General features: G+C 40.4%; 1 protein-coding gene and 1 pseudogene across 1 annotated transcript in view; both read right to left on the bottom strand.

The window, feature by feature from the left end:
- Positions 1-9,823: 9,823 nt before the first annotated feature.
- Positions 9,824-24,008, bottom strand: part of TTC23L (tetratricopeptide repeat domain 23 like) — a 49,093-nt gene continuing 34,908 nt past the window's right edge. The window contains exons 9-12 of the mRNA XM_036064331.1: positions 20,829-20,956; positions 11,626-11,708; positions 10,579-10,652; positions 9,824-9,915 (exon numbers count right to left, since the gene is read on the bottom strand). Of these exons, the coding sequence (XP_035920224.1) occupies positions 9,824-9,915; positions 10,579-10,652; positions 11,626-11,708; positions 20,829-20,956 (377 nt within the window). The remainder of the gene's footprint in view (positions 9,916-10,578; positions 10,653-11,625; positions 11,709-20,828; positions 20,957-24,008) is intronic.
- LOC115524865 lies at positions 22,790-23,174 on the bottom strand (annotated as a pseudogene).

Genomic DNA, 24,008 nt, shown 5'->3' on the forward strand with positions numbered 1-24,008 from the left:
CAATATCAAGATCACACCATAACATTTTATTTTACAATGTTAACACTTTATGCTTTTGTTTTATTGATACAGGTTTGTCAGTCTGGAGATCTTAAGACTTTGGGGTCTCCCAAAGTAGTAACATTTTTAAAACTTTTAGTGCCACACAAAATAGAGTCCAAACGGCCACTTCTGTCTGGTACTTTGGTTTTTATCACAGTCATTGTCGAAAATCCATTTTCGTCCGGATATGTGAAAATGGAAGCAACTCTTCTGAGGCTGCTTTAGTCAGTGCAGAATATTCTGGGTAAGGACAGCAGGCCCATCTCCAGACAGGGCTAAAATTAGCAACGACAGACCGGTGACCAGTTGATAAGCACTGCAGAAAAGGTCAGTGGGATATAGCTGCCTTCAGGCAGGCCTGCAACCTGAGACCGTGGTCCTGAGAGCTGAGCTGAAAGCATTCAGAACACAGCCGCCAGGAGGAAGCCTTCCAGTCTACAGACCAGGCACTGACTCGCCACTCACCACCATACCTTGGCTACTGGTTGATCATTAGGTTTTACAGACTGAGCAAATGACTGAAATAAAAAAATAATTTTTTGCATGAAGAACCAAAATGTAGTCCCCTAAGCACTAAGTGATACGGAGATGTTAGAAGACGCTTGGATCCCTAAAGACACAGTCTTTGAACTTCATTAAATCAGCTCAGGTAACAGAAACGATGAAGAGAGAAGTAAGTTTTTTATTTTGTAAAACTCACACGAATCCGATTTTTCTTTTCTCCCTGAATACGTGAAGAAGACAGTAAGGAATATTTGAGATTTGAGATTGCTGTTTTCTTTTCCTAGATACACATTTGTTCAGGAGGTAAGGACTTTTTTTTTTTTTTTAAACAAACCTGGTTAAGATTCCTTCCAAAACAAGCCTTTTTAATCCAGTTTGGGGTTGGGGGCAGCATAATGGGGTGGAAAGTAATCATCTGTGACTCAGGAAGTCAGCTTTATAATCATCCAGCTGACCTTGAACAAATCCATCTCTCTTGTCCCTAGTTTCTTCATTTATAAGAATCAAAGCCCTCTCTGACTCTAATATGGCATGAGACCAGGGCAAATGTTTTCAGGAGATCAAACGTTTCTTCACAAGGCAGTTTTAGTGACCTGAAACAAGTTATGACTAAAAGTATTTCCAAACAGTATATTAAAACGGTCACCAATAAACTACTTAGCTGTTGCAGAATCTTCTTTAAAAACCAAAACTGACAAAAATGAAATACGAGTTATAAAAAGGGAAATACAAAAGTATTTTGTATACAAAAATATACAAAAGAGTCCCCAGTCATTAAGAAACTAAAAGCATGTATCTAAAAAAAGATTTCTACACTTGCCCTGCCCCTTGCCCCCCGCCCCAAGTTATAGATCAGGATCCTGCTTTCTTTTTTTTTTTTTTTTTTTTAATTTTTTTTTTTTCAACGTTTATTTATTTTTGGGACAGAGAGAGACAGAGCATGAACAGGGGAGGGGCAGAGAGAGAGGGAGACACAGAATTGGAAACAGGCTCCAGGCTCCGAGCCAGCAGCCCAGAGCCCGACACGGGGCTCGAACTCACAGACCGCGAGATCGTGACCTGGCTGAAGTCGGACGCTTAACCGACTGCGCCACCCAGGCGCCCCCAGGATCCTGCTTTCTAATGGCTCTTGAGTATTTTACCTGTAATGCTGCTGCTAAGTAGACTTTTTTTCCCCCCTTAGAGTTCTTAGTTCTGCTTTTGATCTGCCATTCTTACCAGTGTTGATAAATATATCTTGTGATCCAGAATTTTTGTTATCAACGAGGTTGGCTTTATTGTTGGCTGTCCAGTATAGAGGTTTTCTTTTTACTGATAACAGAAGACCTAAAGGAAAGGAGACAAACATTTGTGCATTTTATTTTGTTCTTGCCTCTCTTCCAGTTCCAAATCACTGCTTTATTGAGCTAGATGGCTGAACTTCAGTCTGAGGCAACTATTTCACCATGTGCCCATACCCCTAAAATGTTGAGTCTTCTAACAGGCCTCTAAAATGGTACTCGAGTCTTGGGTTTTCTCCCTGAGGAGCAGGAACTCTTCCTTTGATACAGATGGCAGCTAAGGATATCTAAGATACCGGGATTGCTTTTAATCACAGCTGAAAAAAAATGTACCTAGTTTAGGGTCTTTTATATTGTTCATAATTTTCAGGGGATCTCTTCTCATGAATACACAGATTTTAGGGCCTAGGGCCCTCTTAATTGCTACACAGAGGATCTATCTTCCCCATTTCCAGCCATTAAGAGTCCCATACACTGATTTCCTAATATTGGAGAAGCTGGGCTGGAGTTAGAAGTAATCTGGTCCAAAAGAAATCTGGTCCAGAAACCTGGTTTCTATTAAGTGTTCTTCAGTCATCTCCTATTTAGACCTCAAGCCTGCTAAGTGTGGTTTTCACGGCCCCTATTTGACTGAAAAAAAATATTTGTTCCACAGAAATACGAGATACAAAATTTTATGAGGCTTTTTTTTATATTCAAGTTCCACTATTTTATATTCATTCTCTACTACTGACTGCATAAAATACAGAAAGCTATCTGGCGCTTTAACTTCCTTCTCAGTAAACCAAGAGATAATGTGATTTCAGATCTGAAGAAGAAATAGGCACAAATTAAGTCAATTGCTCAGGGTCTCATAAAACCCGAGGGGGGCAAAAATCTGAGGGGCCTCTGCTAGGAATAGGAACTCCCATCCCACTCCAATCACAGGAGTCAGAAATCCGCCTGGGCCTCTTCACCCTCCTGCCACAAGGTGGCAGGATTCCCCTGGCCTGAAATCTCCAGGTCACTGAAAGGACACTGACTTCCATCCGTTGAGTATACGTTATCTTCTTTGGATTGGAGTAATTGTATCAGACTGTCGTTTCCAAGGGCTGATAAGCTCCATCCAGCTCACTTTTGGGATGTTAACCAGTGAAGTGTTTTCCACACCAGCTTGGTGTGGTAGCTTTTTACCAAGAATAGTTACTAGCCCCTCTCTCCTTGTGCTGCATGCACCAAATGTTGTAGCTAGAAGATAATAAACTTAAAGAAAGCCCAGGCTTCAGTAAAAACAAAAATAGATGTTATTTGTTACATGATTACTATGGGGCCAGGCACCCTGCTAACCCTTTTACATACATTTTGTTTTCACGGCAACACTAAGAGACCTGTGTTCTTCTCACCTCCATTCTATGGTGAGCAAACCAGGATTACATGCAGATAGAAAGTGGTGGTTCTGGGGCCTGAACCCAGGCTTGTCTGTCTCCAGAGCTAGCTCTTAACCACCATGAATCATACAGAAAAATTAGTTCACAGGGATGCATTGAAGTCATGGTTTCTATGATCAGATAAAATAGTTCATTGGTGAGATAGTCATGTTCACAGACTTTATTATGTCCTGAAGTGGGGCCCACATTCTTTGCCAAACTACAAAAGCATTCTTGTACCCTCAGTTCAAGCATGTGCTACACCCCTTGCTCTTAATAAAACTAAATCTTAGTTTCTCTACTTTGGTTCTAAAGGCTGTGTTTTATTTGCCAAAATTTAAGTCACTGATCATTGTCAAAAAGAAATCAGGTATATATGAATACAGTGAGTTGTTGTTGGTTTTTTTTTAAATTAATTTGTTCTCAACATGCCAATAGGGAAGTTTAGTATTTGAACAGTTCTGAGAAGTCCGGGAAATGAATGTGTCACTTCGTTTACCCTAGTTTGTTTTTTCCTAAACTGAACTGCCATGGAGCCTTTCTGCCTCCTCCCTGTGGCCAGGGCAACATCTCTTGGAATCAGCAACCCTTGCAATGCCCTTTAGGAAATGCTGCCTTGTACGGCAGCCATAAAGAACTTACCATTGCTTTGATACACTCTCCTCTGTCATGCCTCGGTGCCTTTGCATATACAGTGCCTTCGTCCTGGAATGGTTTCTCTTCTCCACCTGGATGAATGGCTACTTGCCCTTCAAGAAACAACTCAGATGTAACGCTTCCTAGGAAGTCTTTTTCCAGCTTTCTTAGATTCTGTCTCCTTCCCACTCACACTGCATTGTGATTTCTACTACAGGACTCACTCATGTTTGCATTATTTCTTCATGTTTGCCTCTCCCACTTGATTACTGTCGCAAAGGAACGACCGTGGTGTGTTTATCTTTATTAGCACCTACATCTCTATACTTAGCACTTAGTAGTTGTTCACAACATATGTGTTAAGGAAGGAATAAAGATGAGGAAACTGAGACTCAGAATATTTAGGCAACCAAAGGTCACATGGGTATTTCATAGCAGAGTTGGGCCTCAAAGAACACTGCTCTCGTCTATGCCCAAATAGCAAATTTGTGGCAGTTCAGCTCTACCCCCACCCGTGCTCCACAGCAGACAATACTAATAAATTAACTCCACCAAGCTCAGCCTTTTGCTCAAGAAACCTCAAGCATCGCTCTAGGAAAACACTAACAGAGCTGGCCCATGCGATGAAAAATACTTGATCTCCTTGACCTCGTCCACATGGTATCCTCCGGTCGATCTATTTTTGTGGACATGGCAGAGTGCTGTAGATTGCAGAATCCTTCCTCTGTTCTGCTAAAGACAGGGTACTCTGAACTGTCACTTAGCAGCCTCTGTTCCTCTTTGGGGGGGCCCTGGGGTGGGGAGCTAAAGTTGCCTAAATTTTCACTGCTCCCTCTGCCCCAATGCCTCCAGCCCTCCCCGGCGTCCTGATTTGGGAGAGCTCCTGCCCCTTGGCATCAGTATGCGAGAGCGGATTTGCCCCTCACCCACTCACACACCAAGTTTCCCTAAACACTTCCCCCTCTAATTTTGTAGAGGCAGTGTTGGAATATTTACTGATAAATGATAGGAAAAGAAGATAAATGCAGCAGCCAGGAAACCAGCTTATGAAGCATAAATTTCATCACTGAGGCTTATTTGGCTGACACAGCACATCACCTACTCTCCTCCTCACTGCACTTCTCTCTGGAGATAATCTCCCCAAATCCTACTTTCCTTGGCTTTCCCTCCTTAGTCCCTCAGCCCAGAAGAGGCTGTTCTGTTTGGTTTACATGACTGAGAGGGCAGGAGGCCACTAATCGATTAATAGGCATTCCTTCTTAGGGCACCTGGGTGGCTGAGGTCATGATCTCACGGTTTGTGAGTTCAAGCCCTGCATCAGGCTCTCTGCGGTCAGTGTAGAGTCCACTTCAGATCCTCTGTCCCCCCACCCCCCAGCCCCAGCCCCTCCCCTGCTGGAACTCTCTCTCAGAAATAAAAATAAAACATTTTTTTTTAAATAGGCATTCTTTCTTTCCCCTATTGTGAAAAGGATGGTTTTCCTTGCGCTTCTGTTGGCTTCTACATCTTAAGACCCATCAAAAGTAATATGAAAATAGCTTGTGGGCATGTGGCTGTCCTAGAAACATTTAAAAATAACAAAAATGGGGGCGCCTGGGTGGCGCAGTTGGTTAAGCGTCCGACATCAGCCAGGTCACGATTTCGCGGTCCGTGAGTTCGAGCCCCGCGTCAGGCTCTGGGCTGATGGCTCGGAGCCTGGAGCCTGTTTCCGATTCTGTGTCTCCCTCTCTCTCTGCCCCTCCCCCGTTCATGCTCTGTCTCTCTCTCCCAAAAATAAATAAAAAACGTTGAAAAAAAAATTAAAAAAAAAATAACAAAAATGAAGTTGATGCACCATACTCTCAGACTTCCAATACATCTGGATGAAAAGCTAGAGTTGTAAAAGCAGCTAATGTTTATTGAGCAGCTACCATAAGCCAGATACTGTGCTAAGTGCTTTAGGTTAATAATCTCAATTGCTCTTCATTATGTTTCATATTATAGATACTATTCTAGGCCTCAGGGGGAACTGAGGCTTAGGATAACTTGCCTAATGACACGTAAAAAATGGCAGAGGCTGGATTCACACACAGGTCCATCTGACTCTAAAGTCCATGACCTTGACTATTTAATATTCTTCTAACAAGTCGAACTGTCCAGTATTGGAAAGGCCACTTTGACAGGTAATGAGCGATTCCTGATTTGGAGAGGTGTTTAATCAGGTACTGGATTACCGGAGTAATCTCAAAAATCTGCTCTACCAATATAGCTCGTTCTAATGTCTGTGATGATTCCCTATTTGCCAGCGTTATGGCTTCTTATGAGTCCTCATTCTCTTATCATCATCAGTGTCATCATCACCTCTCGTTAGCACATACGATGTGTCAGGCATCCTTCTGAGCAGTTTTACTTACATTAATTTATTTAGTCAAAACTACCCTACAAAGTAGTTATTATTATTATCCCCATTTAGTAGATAAGGAACCTGAGAAGCAAAGTGCCTTGTCCAAGGTCAGACAACTAATAAGTCACAGAGCTAGGATTATAACCCAGGCATCTGGCTGTAGTACATTACACTGTCTCTTACTGTTTGATACGTGTGCCATACTTTTTAAAAATTTATCTTTTTTATTATGGATATATATTTGTTGTAAAAAAATGTCAACACAAATATATAACACAGAAGTTGAAAGTCCCACATAATCCAATGTCTCAGAGATAATTACTATTACCTTCACTAACCACACATTTATATATTTATTTAGGGTTATACTATAGACAATGCTCATTAATATGTATTTTTCATGTTTTTACCCCTAACAATTTATCTGCAATATTCTTCCATAACTCTTCAAAGCTCTACTTCATGCTTTTTAATGACCATATTATATGATCATAAACATGGACCTCATTATATTGATCATAAACATGCACTGGTGTTTCTACTGGTGGACATTTGAGTTTTTTCTACTATTTTGATATTATTTAAAAAAAATCTACAAGGAAGGCAGAAGACCCTCTTTCTGCATTACCCCCAAATAATACAAAAACAATAATTAGAATGAACATTTCAGGAAGCTTACTATGTGTCATACATTAAGTAAAGCACTTAAAATAGAATGCTCTCAGGCGCACCTGGGTGGCTGAGTGAGTCAGGCATCCAAAACTTGATTTCGGCTCGGGTCATGATCTCACAGTTTGTGGGATCGAGCCATGCACGGGGCTCTGCACTGACAGCATGGAGCCTGCTCGGGATTCTCTCTCTCCCCATCTCTCTGCCTCTTCCCTGCTTGTGCTCTTTCTCTCTCTCTCAAAAATAAATAAATAACCTTTAAAATAATAGAGTGCCCTTATTCACATTTTTAAGATTATTTTAAATTTTTTAAAGTAAACTCTCTGTGCTCAAACTCACAATCCCGAGATCAAGAGTCAAATGCTCTACAGGCTGAGCCAGCCAGATGCCCCTTCACACTTTTTTTTTCCAATGAAGAAAGGAAGACATAGGAAGTCTCACTGCAAATGGGAAAGCTCAAATTTGAGCCCTGTTTTGATTTCAAATCACACTGCATACACACTTCTAAAGTAAGTGTAAGTGTTCGTTCTTAAGTCTTTTCACTTCACATTTACATATTCCATGGGGTTCTTATCCATTCCCTTCACTTCAGAATCTGTCTCCTTGAGCTCCTGGTCCATTCAGCCCATCAGACACTGCCAAGTGGATGCACTGTGGGCACCTCAAACTTAACTCATCCGAAACAGAAATCATATTCCTCACAACCCCTAGACATCCTCCAGGATGATCTCCACTTGTCAACACTATTTCATTTAATAGCATGGTCATTCACTCAACTGTCCAAGCTAGAAACTTCAAAGCTGCCTGTGACTCCTGCCTGTATTACACCCCACATCTAACTGGTTCTAAGGCTTTGTTACAAGAGACCACAAATTGTTTCTCAATCCATCCTCTCCACCTTCCTCCTACTAGGGCTTTAGATAATTAAGGCTCCTGACACCTCTCCCTTAGACTGTTGTATCTGCTCGTAACTGATCTCCCTACTTCTAATCTCTCCCTAGGTCCCATCTATTCTTGCACTGCTGTCAGAGGTAATGTGGTAAAGCTAATAATTGATCATGTCATATCCTGCTTATATTCTCAGTAGTAAGTTTTAAACTCCTCAGCAGGGCACATAAAACATCCCATAATCTCACCCCAATTTATCCTTCCAAACTCACCTGCAGTATATTCTTACCCATGTACCTTAAACTATGACCACCCATGATCACTTGTGTTTTCTCAGAACTATCGATTATCTCCATGCCTCTATGCTTTTGTTCATGCTACTTGAAATGCCCGCCTCTGGCTTCTCTTCTACCTGCTGATATTTTACTTTTCTTTGAAGACCCAGCACGCTGCCCCCAACGTACATACAGTTTCCACCCTTATCTCTAGCCTCTCAATTTATTACTTGTCCTCTTTGTTTACATTTCTGTTAATGCTTTACTGTAGACTAGTAATCTGGTCACATGTGTCTGTCTTTCTGAAAGGACTCAATCTTAAACATATTAGTATTTCTTGGGGCGCCTGGGTGGCTCAGTTGGGTAAGCATCTGACTTCAGCTCAGGTCATGATCTCACAGTTCATGAGTTCAAGCCCCGCATCGGGCTCTGTGCTGACAGCTCAGAGCCTGGAGCCTGCTTCGGATTCTGTGTCTCCCTCTCTCTCTGCTCCTTCCCTACTTGCACTCTGTCTCTGTCTCAAAACTGAATAAACATTAAATTAAAAAAATATATATTAGTATTTCTAGTGCTTAGAAGGAGCTTCATATGTAAAAAATTAAAACGAGTTCATTTGTGATTTAGGTAAAAGACTACAGTGCCTCAAAGTTTACTTCCAAATCTGTGCCTTTCTGATACACTAAAATCTTACTTGAGGATTTCAATGATCATTTAACCTTAGAATTAACTCCAATTTCAAGGGCCCATTTCTGCTTTCACTTCTTTGCAGAGGCTTTAAAAGCCAAGCATTTGGGCTCTTGGCAATGAACGCCCAGTGGAGTGTTGTCATTGGATTTCCGGAGGAGGTGGGGTAAAAAATACAAGAGCACATTGGAAAACTAGCGGGGCTCCAGAACATCTGGGATTGATTATTCCAGTGAGTTGCTTGAGCAAGGAGAACAATTCTTGTACTAGTTTTTTTTGACATCTGGGCTTTGGCGGCTACCCCTATGGCCTTCTCAGCAGTTCTTGAGGAGTGAGATATGGCTTGTTTCAGTGGAAGAAAAACCTCCAGTGGCTCCACTTCTCCTACAGCAGAGGCCTCCAGAAGACCCTTTTCCTCTTACATGGATTTTCTTAGCAGGCCCAGGTCTTCTTGTCATTTACACAGAGAATTAATCTCCCCATACCCAGAGAAATTCATCCTACCTGGGGTCTGAATTAGGTTATACCACCCCCCTCCCAATTCCTCTTCCTCCTATGATTCTTTTCGAACCATGGACAAGGAACAGTAAAAGACTGGGAGGAGAAGCAACCTCAGGCTACGGTGGAAGTGGATTCACTCCAGCTCCTGCAAAGTGCCTCTTATTAAATACAAGCTGAGTAGGACTTTAGTTCCAGTTCTGAGGGAGAAGGGGGGGGTGAAGGGTGTTTTGCTAACATTTATTGAGCACACACTCTGCCAGGCACTGTCCTATGCGTGTTATATACATTATTTTATTTAAAACTCGCAATGATTTACTATGGTATACTATTATCTGTAGTCTAATGATGGAGGAACCGAGGTTCAAGGAGGTTAAATGATTTTCCCGAGGCCACATACTTAGTAAGTGGCAGGGGCAGGTTAAGTTGACAGGGATGAATCCTTTCATCCCGTCATGGGGTGAGATGTCTACTCTTTACGCATTACTCCTAATGTAAAATAATAATAGCTGCATGATATACAAAAGCTTTTTATTTAAACATTCGGACCTATTACCTCTAGCACATCAGAGAGATGATGGTGATGATGATGGTGACGAAGGTGATGATTCCAACATTCATTGAGCATTGAAGACCTGCCAGGACCTGATCTAGGGGTGCTGTATTATATGTGATCTTATTCTCAGAAAACCCACTTTTTGAGGAAGGTATTATTACTTTCTTGATGAATATACAGAGGCCGAGAAAGGCTAAATAACTTCACCTAGGTCAGAGAGCTGAATGTTGAAGCCTGAGTTTTAAATCCGGACAGCCTACCTTCAGAGTGTAAGCTACATTTCCTACAGGGAGCACATTCTGGAGTTAGAGAGACCTGGTTTCGAAGCCCAGCTCTGCCTCTTCCTGGGTAAATTAACTTGAACATATTGGTCCTCAGTTTCTCTGTATGTAAAATGCACCTCTGGAGACTTACCTGCTAACCAGGTGTCTCCATATATATTCTCAAGTACATGAGAGTCAGAACCCCTATTCTATAGGAAACGGAAGTGCATTTTTGAAATACGATAGAGGTAGGTTCAAATCTTACTACTTAATACTTACCAGCTAGGTATTTAAAAAAGATACTCAAACTTTCTGATTCTCAGTTTCATCACCTGAACATGGGAGGCAAAAATACCTACCTAATAGGAATATTTGTGGGTAAGAAATAGTAGATGTATTTTATAATGTCAGGGAATTGGAAGAAGTTCTACGTTATACTCATTATTTAAATATCGTTATGGCTCTCGACCAGGAAAATATACTTTCACACTCACCAGCAGGTAGGGGGCCAAGTTCCCCGTTTACCGTCCTAACACAGGCATCACTAGGGAGGCTAGAGAACCCCTTTCTGGAAGGTGATAAAACAGGAGACAGTCTTCTGTTGGGCCTACTTTAGGTGTGGCTCTGACTCAGGTAGGTGGGATATGATGGGCTGAATGTGTTCTCTCTGCTCATCTTGTCCCTCACCTGCCCAGCTTGCTGAGAAAGGTACCAATTGTGAGCTGCCTCCAGTGAACTACAGTCAGGGTCCTGACTCTCGCTCCACAACAATGCCCCCCCCCGCCCCTTTATTAGGCTCTAGGGGGAAAGCATGTGGCCGTTAGAGTCACACTTACTTAGATCCAAACCCTCTGTCAAGTGAGAGCTATCATACTGAGTATTTGTGAGGATGAAATTCTTTATGAAAATGACTTAGCTCAGTTATAGGGGCTTAGTATATACTCAACAAATTTAAATTTTCATCTTTCTTAGAAGAGAATAATTCAAGGTCAATGTCATTCTGAGATGAACACAAAGATAAAGAAGGATGCAAGTCTTCACAAAACACTCTTTTAGCTTAAATTCTAAATATTTAAAAAAAGATTCTCAAGAGCCTCTTTTATTACTAATTTTAGAGCTAATTAAATCCCCCCAAAACTTGTCTTATATTTAAGGACCTAGATTTTATATATTCATTGAATATATTCATTTACTTTGAATATACTCAATTGAATATATTCATTTACTTTGAATACCTTGTCACAGGCTAACAGCTGAGATACTCTTATAGGACTTAGGTCTAATGCTCAGCATTGAAAGAGATACTATAAGTACAAATTTATTATTGCAGCAGACCCCTACGGCATTGGTTTCTGACAGACTACTAGAAATCGACTAGTTACTCCACAGGATTTGGCCACATCCATAGTCCAGGTTGGCATTATGCCCCTCTAGCAAGAATCGCAGAGGCGCTCACCCGCTAACTGACTGAATCTGGAAAAGGCCATGCTATCCACAAATCCGTACTGATGACCTGGTTGGTGACCAGGGCCACGACTCACCTCTGCATTAGGGTAAGGAGGTCTTTTGTGTCTCTGCTTTTACTGTGGTCTCTTCCATATAAAAGGATTTGAATCATCAGACACTGTAGGTAAGTTGAGAAACATAGGTTAAAGAGAATCAGATAGCCAGCACCTTCTTTATAAACCAAACTCAGAAGAGCATCACTGGAACTGAGGTATCACGAGTTTCCATGTCAAATTCCCGCCCTGCATCCCCCCTCCTGGTTCCTAGCCAAGGAGGAAAAGGAGACTGAACGGAAGGCTCCGCACACCTCCATGCTTTATGTGTGTCATTCTACCCCACTGCACCTGCCACCACCATGTGGCTATGGATAACGAGAGTAACAGGGCCCAAACATGGCTGTAGTAATGGTTTCCATCAGGATTTTCCAAATAGCTAGGACCAAATGGATGGATATAAATGAAATCGGTGTATGGGTCCTAAATTTGCGTTGCATTCTCAAGCTGTATCACTTTACTCTTTTTTTTTAAGTTTTTTATTTGAGAGAGACAGAGACAGTGTGAGTGGGGGAGGGACAGAGAGAGAGAGAGAGGAAGAGAGAGAATCCCAAGCAGGCTCCACACTGTCAGTGCAGAGCCTGATGTGGGACTCGAACCCATGAAACCACGAGATCATGACCTGAGTCGAAACTGAGAGTTCGACGCTCAACTGACTGAGTCACCCAGGTGCCCCTATATCACTTTACTCTTAGGCAGTTTTCCAGTTAAAATTTTATTATGGACCTCTCTTTCCAATCAAGATGGAATAATCGGGATCAGATTTACACTTGCACACGAAATAACCAAAAAATGAAAAAGTAAACAAAATATATGAAGCAATCTTTAAGACACTGAACATCAGCCAACAAAGAACAGTGATCCCTGAGAGAGGGAAACAAGTGAGATAAATCCTAAAACTGCCCCGAGATTATTGCTTTGAGAGAAGTTCCAGGTCATGATGCAGGGAAGGGAACAGAGGGAAGCTCAGCAGACTCCCTAAGTTGAGGATAAGGAGCTGAGAGTCCCCGGAGACTCTCAGAGCTGAGTAAAAAGAGAGGAGACAGCTGAGAAAAAGATCCAGGAATATCTGTGGTGGACCCCCTTGTGTATTCAGCAGAGTACTGACTAGCACGTCTATGTGAGAAAACTGCCCAAAGCTGGGAAAGGAATCAGCTGAAGGGGCTGGCGGGAACAGGGCCTGGTGCTTACACAGGGCTGGGCACAGGGCCTGTTTCAGTCAGCCAATCTAGAGAGCCTCATGGCTCATGGAGCTTTGGGTGGCGGACTCAGAAGGCTTCTGCCTCAGTAATGGGGGATAATTAGCCCTTCACTGACTCCTGCTCTAGTCTCATCTACTGAATCTTAAAAAGCAAGACCTAAAAGGACTACACTATAATTAAACTGAGTTCCAGAACAAAGTTCAAGAATACTTATAGGAATACAAAAATATCCAACACCCAATAAGGTAAAATACACAACATCTGGCATCCAAACAAAGATTGCAAAAGCCCGTAAAGAAGCAGAAAAGTGTTATCCATATGAGAAAAATGTATCAATCAAAACCCACCCCAAACTGACATAGACGTTAGAATTAGCAGAGAAGTATATTATAACTGTTATAACTTTATTGCATATGTTAAAAAAATTAAATGAGGACACGAAAAATTTATTTTTTTAAAAGACCCAAATCAGGGGCGCCTGGGTGGCGCAGTCAGTTAAGCATCCGACTTCAGCCAGGTCACGATCTCGCGGTCCGTGAGTTCGAGCCCCGCGTCGGGCTCTGGGCTGATGGCTCAGAGCCTGGAGCCTGTTTCCGATTCTGTGTCTCCCTCTCTCTCTGCCCCTCCCCCGTTCATGCTCTGTCTCTCTCTGTCCCAAAAATAAATAAATGTTGAAAAAAAAATTTAAAAGACCCAAATCAAACTTCTGGAGATGAAAATGTAAAAAGATGGATGGGAGGGATTAAGAGCAGTTTTGATATTAGAGAAGAAAAAAATTAGTGAACCTAAAGGCACAAGAATAAGAACTATCCATAAAGAAAAATAATAGATTATAGCAGTGGGTACAGAAAAATAGTTTTTACAATAGCCAACACCCAATTGTATAAAATCTGACATCCATTCCTGAGTTAAAAACAACTCCTTAGCAAACCAGGAGTAGAAGGTAATCTCCTCAACCTGATAAAAGGTATTTATAAAAAAGTCAACAGCTAACAACAAACCTAATTGGTGAAAGACTAAAATTTTTCCCCCTGAAAACAGAAATTAGACAAGGTTGCCTGTTCTCACCACTTCACTCAACATTGTACTAGATGTTCTGGTCAATGTAGCAAGAAATAAAAGGCATCCAAATTGGAATGAAAGAAGTAAACTTGAGGGGCACCAGGGTGGCTCAGTTGGTTAAGCGTCTGACTTCGGCTCAGGTTATGATCTTGTGGTTCATGGGTTCAAGCCCAGTGTCAGGCTCTGTGCTGACAGCTCAGGGCCTGGAGCTGCTTCAGATTCTGTGTCTCCCTCTCTCTCTGCCTCTCCCCCATTCATGCTGTACCTCTCTCTCTCAAAAATAAATAATAAGACATTAAAAAAAAAAAAGTAAACTTGATTTGCAGATGACATGATCATCCATGTAGGAAATCTGATGAATCTATAAACAGCTACTAGAATAAGTGAGTTTAGCAAAGTTATGGGACCCAAAATTATATATTTAAAAATTGTTATATTTCTATATACTAGCATCAACAATCAGAAATTGAAATTCAAATATGATACATTTAAAATAGCAAAAATTGGAAATCAGTCTGAATAAATCTAAGGAAAGGTGCACATGACCTGTATATCAAAAACTACAAGAAATAGGGGTACCTGGGTGGCTCAGTTGGTTAAGCGTCCGACTTCGGCTCAGGTCATGATCTTGCGGTTCGTGAGTTCAAGCCCCGCGTCGGGCTCTGTGCTAACAGCTCCGAACCTGGAGCCTCTTTCAGATTCTGTGTCTCCCTCTCTCTGACCCTCCCCCGTTCATGCTCTGTCTCTGTCTCAAAAATAAATAAACGTTAAAAAAAAAAAACTACAAGAAATATTATTGGGAGACATTAAAGATGACCTACACAAATGGGAGAATATCACGTGTTCATGGGTGAGAAGCTCAAGATTGTTAAAATGTTAATCCTCCCCAACCTGATCTACACATTCAATGTAATCTCAGGCTAAATCTGAGCACACGTTTTTGGGGAAACCGATACAGTGATTCTAAAATTCCTGTGGAAACGCAAAGAACCGAGAATACTCAGAACAACATTGAAAAAGAACAAAGTTGAAAAACCAACACTACCTGATTTCAAGACTTGTTTTAACGTTTTTATTTATTTTTGAGACAAAGACAGAGCATGAGCAGGGGAGGGTCAGAGAGAGAGGGAGACACAGAATCTGAAGCAGGCTCCAGGCTCTGAGCTGTCAGCACAGGGCCCGACGTGGGCTCAAACTCCCAGACTGTGAGATCATGACTTGAGCTGAAGTCGGACGCTTAACTGACTAAGCCACCCAGGTGCCCCTCAAGACTTGTTTTAAAGCTACAATAATCAAGACAGCATGTATTGACCTGAAGATGGAAAAACAGATCAGTGGAACAGACAAGAGTCCGTAAATAATACACACACACACACACACACACACACACACACACACTGAATTTTTGACAAAGGTGCAAAGATAATTCAGTAGAGAAAGGAATTTCATTTCAATAAAAATGGTGCTAGAACAGCTGGCTACCCACATGCTAGACAAACAGACAAACAAATGGGGATCCATTCCTAGTACCATACAGGAAAACTGATTCAAGTGGATCATAGGCCTAAATGTTAAACCTAAAACTACAAAAAATCTAGAAGAAAACATAGGAGAAAAATAGTTTTGACTTCGGTCAGGCAAAGATTTCTTAGGTAAAACACCAAAGCGCAATCCACAAAAGAACAAATTGATAAACTAGCCTGCATGAAATTGCAAAGCTTCTGCTCTTCAAAAGACACTTGTTAAGAAAATGAAAAGGCAAACTTCATGCCAAGAGAAAATATTTCCAAATCATATATCTGATAGAGAACTTGTATCTAGAATATATGAAGAACTTGTTTCCCGCTTTATAGCATTTATGGCATGAACTAGGAACATAACGTGTTTACACAAACACACAACAATTGTACATTGGCATCTTTACGATATTTTTTTACTTTATTTTTAAAATTTTTTAAGTTTTTTAAAATTTTTTTTTGAGAGAGACAGAGACAGAGGGTGGGCAGGGGAAGGGAAGAGAGAGAGGGAGACACAGAATCCGAAGCAGGCTCCAAACTGTCAGCACAGAGCCTGAGGTGGGGCTCGAATCCATAAACCGTGATATGACCTGAACTGAAGCCTGTCGCTTAACCGACTGAGCCACCCAGGCACCCCTGATCATATCACTTTCTTAAACCTCTAGTGCAAAAGGCCCTGCTGGTCTCCCCTTCCTTATAAACCCCTGCCTCTCCCAGTTCATCCTGTACTGCTCTTCTCTTTATTCTGGACACACTCCCTTTTAGTCTTTCCCTGTTTCATCTTGTCTCACAGTCTTTTTTTTTTAATTTTTTAAATTTACATCCAAGTTAGTTAGCATATAGTGCAACAATGATTTCAGGAGTAGATTCCTTAGTGCCTCTTACCCATTTAGCCCATCCCCCTCCCACAATCCCTCCTGTAACCCTCAGTTTGTTCTCCATATTTAAGAGTCTCTTATGTTTCATTCCCCTCCCTGTTTGTATATTATTTTTGCTTCCCTTCCCTTATGTTCATCTGTTTGGTATCTTAAAGTCCTCATATGAGTGAGGTCATATAATATTTGTGTTTCTCTGACTAATTTCACTTAGTATAATACCCTCTAGTTCCATCCACATAGTTGCAAATGGCAAGATTTCATTCTTTTTGATTGACAACTAATACTCCATTGTATGTATGTATGTATGTATGTATGTATGTATGTACGTACGTATGTATGTATGTGTATTTTCTTTATTCATTCATCCATCAATGGACATTTGGGCTCTTTCCATACTTTGGCTATTGTCAATAGTGCTGTTATAAACATTGGGGTGCAGGTGCCCTTTGAAACAGCATACCTGTATCCGTTGGATAAATACCTAGTAGTGCAATTGCTGGGTCGTAGGGTAGTTCTATTTTTAATTTTTTGAGGGATCTCCATACCGTTTTCCAGAATGGCTGCACCAGTTTGCATTCCCACCAGAGGCAACTTTACAATATTAAAGGAGTCATATACAAGTCTACAGGCATCATATACAGTGTGGTTAGAATATATAAAGAACTTGTAAAATTAAGTTAATCATAAGAAAGCAAACAACTAACGAAAAGTAAGCAAAAGATTTGGATTGTCACTTCACCCAAGAAGATAGATGAGAAATTAAGTACACAGAAAGATGCTCAAGACAAACACAAATTAAAACCACAATGAGAGGCACCTGGGTGGCTCAGTTGGTTGGGCGTCGGACTTTGGCTCAGGACATGATCTCACTCTTGCTGAGATCAAACTCTTGGTGAGTTTGAGCCCCACGTCAGGCTCTATGCTGACAGCTCAGAGCCTGGAGTCTGCTTCGGATTCTGTGTCTTCCTCTCTCTCTGCCCTTCTCCTGCTCACACTCTGTGTGTGTGTGTCTCTCTCTCAAAAATAAACATTAATTTTTTAAAAATAAAAAAATTTAAAGAAAACACAATGAGATACCATTATATACCTATTAAAAACACTGACCACACCAACTACTGGCAAGAATGTGGAGGAACTGAATTCTCATACCCTTCCGGTGGGAATATGTAATATAATGTAACCATTTTCCAAAATTTTGACAGTTTCTTATAAAGATAAACATGCACCTATCATATTACTTAACCATTTCACTCCTAAGTATTCACCCAAGAGAAAAAAGTACATATCCATACAGAGACTTGTGCATGAACATTCAGGGCAGTTTTATCTATAAGAAACCCAACTGTAAACAGCCAAATGTTCATCATCAGATGAATGGATAAAAATATCATGGCATCCATACAATGTAATACTCAGCAATAAGAGTAAACCATGGATACACACAATAATATGGACAATTCTCAAAATAATTATGCTGAATGATTCAAGACTGTGTAACTATGGGATTTTACTTATATAAATTTTAGAAAATGCTAATGTATCTATGGTGACAAAGCAAATCAGTTATTGCCTGGGGGTGGGAGTGGGAGAGGGGTGAAGCTGATTATTTACAAAGGGGAATGGGGAAACTTTTGGGGGTGACTGATACACTCATGATCTTGATTGTAATAATGGTTCCACAGGTCAATAGAGATGTCCAAGCTGATCAAATTGTACACTGTAAAATGTGTGCCGCTTACTGTATGAGAATAAAAAGTATTCTATCACCAGATTGTAATTTTTAATGTTTATCTTTTCTTTACCTTCTCACCCCCACCCTACTGCATTTGACTTTGATTCTTTTTACATGAAAACTGAACTGCCCAAGAAAAAACATTAGCCAAAAGTGTCACCAGGATTCTGTATGTATGGCCCCTTTTGTGCTCTATTCTGTCTGCCAAAGGGGTCTCCTCACAGCATCAACTTTTGCTGAGGTTTCTTACCTTCTTTTTAGCTCCAGGAGCAGTTTCCAATCCCCAGAACAGCATCTATTAACATAGTCTAATTCAGAAGCTTCATCACCAGCATCCCATTGATGGTGGACACTCAGCATGAGGAAGGTGTTCAAGCCTCGAAACAACAGCCTTACTGCCAGCATGCCCTTCTATCCCTCTCCTCCTTTCTGGCCTGAGACATTGAAGTAGGGACTAAAGCCCTAAGGATAAAAGCTCATGGCAAAGAGGCAGCCCTGCCTACCTTGCAGTATCCTAAATCTCCAAGTTGAGTCCCTTTCCAAATGGATGATGTAGCTGTGCCATCAAACAGCCACTGCCAGGTAAAATCTAGATCAGGCTCTCCTTCCATTTTGTGTAGAACATGGTAAGCCCTTATAACAGGTGTGCTGTTCTTTTTTTTTTCATTTCAGAAAAGTTGTCTTCAATGATTTCTTTGATTACTGTTTCTATTCCAAGTATTATAGTTCTTTTTTCAGAAATGTATACAATTCTTTAGGTGAATCTCTACTTTGCCCTCTACATCAACTACTTTCTCATTATACCACTTCTCTCCCTTTGTCAGCATTCTAGGACAGCTTTTCAAGTCTGTCCTATAAATCTCTGATTCTTTCAACTGGCAGGATATTGCAGCTCTAGAAGTATTAAAAATACAGATTCTAGACCAACCTCTTAGAACTTGTGACTTAAGAGTGTGAGGTGGGGCTCAGGAATCATTTTTTGTTAGTTTGTTTCATTTTTGTTCTGGTTTTTATTGAATGCTGCAATTTTAGACTTGGGAAATGTTGCTCCCCATCACTATGACATGTTAAGACAGTCTTTACCATTTTCCATGTAGATTTGAATTTTATATTTGTCCCTTCTATTTCACTCCTAACATTTTAATCTCATCTCATCTTTTGGCCTCAAGTTGTCACCCTTTCACCCTTTCATTTTAAAGTTTTCTCTCCTTATAGGTTTTTCTGCTCCTATCCATAAATTCATGCTTTCCTTGAAGATACTATTCTCGTCACTGTAACTTATTTTCAGAAGGCTTTCTTTTTCTCAGGATCTTCAAAATAAGACCCCTTTCTCCTGTTATTTACTATTGTCATACTTATTTTCTGATTATGTTTAGTTAACCTGAAATGAGATAAAAATCTCTCTAGACCTGATGTTTGCCAATGTATATGTGTGGATGGCTTTTGACTCCTCCCTCTGCTTACATGAGTATTGGGTGATCTTTACCAACTTTTTCTCCAACATTGAACAAACTTAGATTTTATGTAGAGACATCCTGACCACTCTTACCAAGTCTTTAGCCTTGGTCTGTCAGTAGACTGACTAGCTGAACAACTGTTTGGTCACACCTCTTGCCAGATCCTACTACAAGACATGAACTTCCAGTGTTGTCTGAGCCCCCTGGAAGGGGAATCAGTATTTGGGTACGAATGGCTTATATAAGGTGTTCCTGACTCTGCCCAACCTTGGGTGCTGCCACGGCTGTACCTAGATTCTAACACTGGTGTGTTACTCTTTTATTTTTAAAAAATTTTAATGTTTTTTATTTATTTTTGAGAGGCAGAAAGGGACACAGCATGAGCTGGGGAAGGGCAGAGAGAGGAGACACAGAATCCAAAGCAAGCACCAAGCTCTGGGCTGTCAGCACAGAGCCTGGAGTGGGGCTCCAACTCGTGAACCATGAGACCATGACCTAGCCGAAGTCAGACGCCCAATCGATTGAGCCATCCAGGTGCCCGTGGGGTGTTATTTTTTTAGGACTCTGGTGCAAGCATAGGCACAGTAAGTTTCTGTATCTCCCTCAGCACATCTTAGAAAGTGAATTTTTACTTCACTTAAAAAAAAAAGAAATAGAGAAGGAAGAAGAAAGAAGGCAGGAAAGAAAGACAGGAAGTGAAGGGAAACAGAGAGGAGGGGAGGGGATAGGAAGGGAACATATGCATGCATACACACACACACACACACACACACACACACACACCTCACTCCTCACATTGTGCTTACAGGCCCAGGAGAAAATGCACAAACCAACCAGCATGCACCTTCCTTAGCAGCTGAATCGCCTTTCTGAGGTCTCCTTTGGCAAAGCAGATCCTGCCCATGTTGTAAAAAGTTTCAGCCACTTTTTCACTACAATCACCATAGCTGATGACCTGAGACTTCAGTGAGGCCTTTAGCAGTCTGTAAGCTTCCTAGGGAATTAAAAAAAAAGTTTTTAAATAATTCTGGCAATTCTGAAGTAATATGCCAGTTCTATTCCGTAAACTCTATGGAGGTGGCATTGTATGCTTTACCAGGATCTGTCAGTTGTGATATGTCACCTAAGTAATGTGTTTCTATGAAGAGTTGAAATTTCATGCTTATATTTAATAATAACAGTTAACTCATAAATAATTATTTAATCTTCATGGCTACTCTATGAGAGAGGCACTATTATTATACTCATATTATAGATGAAGGAATGGACACTAGTAAAAGCTAAGGATCTTGTCCAAGATCACACTGCCTCTAGTTGATTTGCCTGTTCATATTTACCTGTTTTTCTCCATTTTGGACAAGCCATTTGCAAAATTCTTCAATGGTTGTCAGTGTTTCATAATCTGTTGGGCCCAATGTTGCTTGATATGCACTGATACTTTTTATAAAATATATCTCCACAGCGTCTGCAAAAAAAGGGAAACACTAATTAAGGCAAGCTGCTAGCCTTTCCAAGTATCTAATACCAGCTTTTCATACTTCAAGTCCATGCCTGTTCTCATTCCAGGTCTCATAAGGACCCTCAGAAAGTCTGAGATATAATTTGATGGCATCAACTGATGTAATTTTATTCTCTTGATTAAATGCATGGATTTTTCTGTAGGAAAAGAAAGCTACGTCTGAACAGCCTTATCCCAAGACCCAAAATGGTCACCATATTAAACTCCCAACTGTAATGAAAGACTACATATTTAACTAAATTAAACTCTGATAGAGAGTATTATTTACTGGGATTCCTGTTAGGGGTGTGTGTGTGTGTGTGTGTGTGTGTGTGTGCGCGCGCCTATGTATGTTAGAGACTTTTTGTTTCAAAAGTACTTTAAATGTAGTTGTTATTGCTTAAAAATTTACTCTTAATGTTGCCTTTTATTCCAAACATAATAGATGTTTATGGAATCAGTCTAGAAAATGCAATAGAAGCAAAAAAAAAAAAAAAGAAATGAAAATTATCTCCACACACACTACTCAGAAGCAGGCACCATTAACATTTTTTACCACTGTATTAAGGTATAATTGGCATACCACACCTTCAACCATTGTAATTACCCAGTCTGATGAACTTTTAGTAAACTTATAATTATATGATCATGATTGAAATCCAGTTTTAGAACATGTCCATCACCCCCAAAATATTTTCTTCATGGCTGGTTGCAGTCAATGCCTGCTCTCATCCCGTCTCAGACAGTCACTGATCTTCATTCTATCTTTGTGTTTTTGCCTCTTCCAGAAATTTCATATAAGTGTATTCATACAACACATGTAGTCTTTTGTGGTCCTTTCATGCATCATGCGGTCTTTGAGGTTCATCTATGTTCCTGCATGAATTAGTACTTCGTTCCTCCTTCTGCCGAGTACTTTTCCATTGTGTGGATATACACTACATTTTGTTCACTCATTCCCAAGGTGATGACTATTTGCATTTGTGTGTATAGTCTATTATACCTATCCACATATCAGTTCCAATTCTCTTCATTCTTTTCTGTGGATTTGTGTTACTGTATGCTGTCATTTTCTTTCAGCCTAAGGGCTTCCTTTAGTATTTATTTTAGGGCAAGACTGCTACCAACGATCCTGTTTATCAGGGAATGCCTATCTCACCTTCATTTTCAAAGGGAGGTTTTCCTGGATATACAATTCTTAGCTGAATTTTATTGCAACACTTTGAATATGTTTTTCCACTACCTTCTAGCCTCCCTTATTCTGATGAAAAAGCAGTCATCAATCATATTGTTTCCCTGTATGGAGCTATTTTTCCACTGTTGCTTTCAAGATTTTCTTTTTGTCATTCAGAAATCTGACTGTAGGTCTAGTTGTGGTTCTCTTTGTGTTTATCTTACTTGGCATTGAGAATTTTGGATCTGTAGATACATTTTCATCATGCATGGGAAGTTTGGGGCCATTATTTCTTTAGACAGTTTGCTCCTCATTCTGTCTCCTCCTCTTCTGGTGCTCCTAGTATATATATGTTGGTACACCAGCTGTTGTTCCACAGATCTCTTATGCTTTGTTCGTTTTTCTTCAATGCCTTTTTCGTCTGCTGTTTGGATTGGACAATTTCTAGTGATATATCTTTGAGTTATCTTATTCTGTTCTCCACCATCTCAAATCTGATGTGGAGACCATTTAATGACTCTTTCATTCAATTACTGTAATATACAGTAGAATATACACTGTAACATACAGTGTAATATACTCTAGAATTTCCATTTGGTTGCTTTTTTTCTTAGTTTACTTATTTATTTTTTACAAGAGAACAAATCTACACCTTTATTTATTTACTTTTAAGTTAGTTTAAATCCTTGAGGGGTACAGCATCACACAGATTCTGTGGCCAATGGCTTTAGCAGGAAGCTTGCTTCAGAATTTGGCTTGGACCATGCCACTGTTTCCATGAGTACAAGTTACTTTTCCCCAGATCACTCTGGTTTTGTTCAGTTTGCCACGAGGGGTCACTGTGTTGTTCTTTGCTCTGTACACATAAGCACATCTCTTGCCTAGATAGAATTCAGTTTCATCTCAAGCAGAAACACCTTCAATTTTAAGAAGAGCTGTGTGCTCCCTCTGGTTCCAGAAACTCCACTTACATCCAGCAAAAATGGCTTTGGACCACAGCCTTCCAGACATTATTTGTCATTTTAGGAGTCCTGTTCCCAGCAGGCCTCCATAGGTTCCAAGATGGCAGAAGGAGAAAAGCGAGCTCTTAAATAGTTTATATTTCTCTATTAATAGTTCCTATTTGCTAGGTAATTTTCATTGTATTTTAATTCTTTTAACAGTTTTCTTTAATTCTTTGAACATATTTATGATAGCTGCTTTGAAGTCTTCTAAACCCAATATCTAACCCACTTAGAGTCAATTTCTATTGACGGCTCTTTTTCTGAGTATAAGCTATGGGTTGTTTCTTTGTATGTTTCTTTTGTTGAAAACTGTACATTTTACTTTTTTATGTTTTTATTAATTTATTTTTGAGAGAGAGAGAGAGACAGAGTGTGAATGGGGCAGGAGCAGAGAGGGAGGAAGACACAGAATCTGAAGGAGGCTCCAGGCTCCAAGCTGTCAGCACAGAGCCCAACATGGGGCTCAAACCCATGAAGTGCCAGATCATGACCTGAGCCAAGGTTGGACACTCAACTGACTGAGTCACCCCCAAAACTGCACATTTTATTTTATTTATTTATTTAAAAATTTTTAATGTTTATTTTTGAGAGAGAGAGAGATTGAATCAAGGGAGAAGAAAGAGGGAGACACAGAATCTGAAGCAGACTCCAGGCTCTGAGCTGACGGCACAGAGCCTGACACGGGACTCAAATTTACAAACCACGAGGTCATGACCTGAGCCAAAGTTGGATGTTCAACAGACTGAGCCATCCAGGCAGCCCAAAACTGTACATTTTAGATATTATATAGTAGCAACAACAGACTGATATATTTTTGTGGGTTTTTATTTTGTTTTATTCT

This window comes from Lynx canadensis, chromosome A1 (genome assembly GCF_007474595.2).
Source record: "Lynx canadensis isolate LIC74 chromosome A1, mLynCan4.pri.v2, whole genome shotgun sequence".
NCBI lineage: Eukaryota > Metazoa > Chordata > Mammalia > Carnivora > Felidae > Lynx > Lynx canadensis.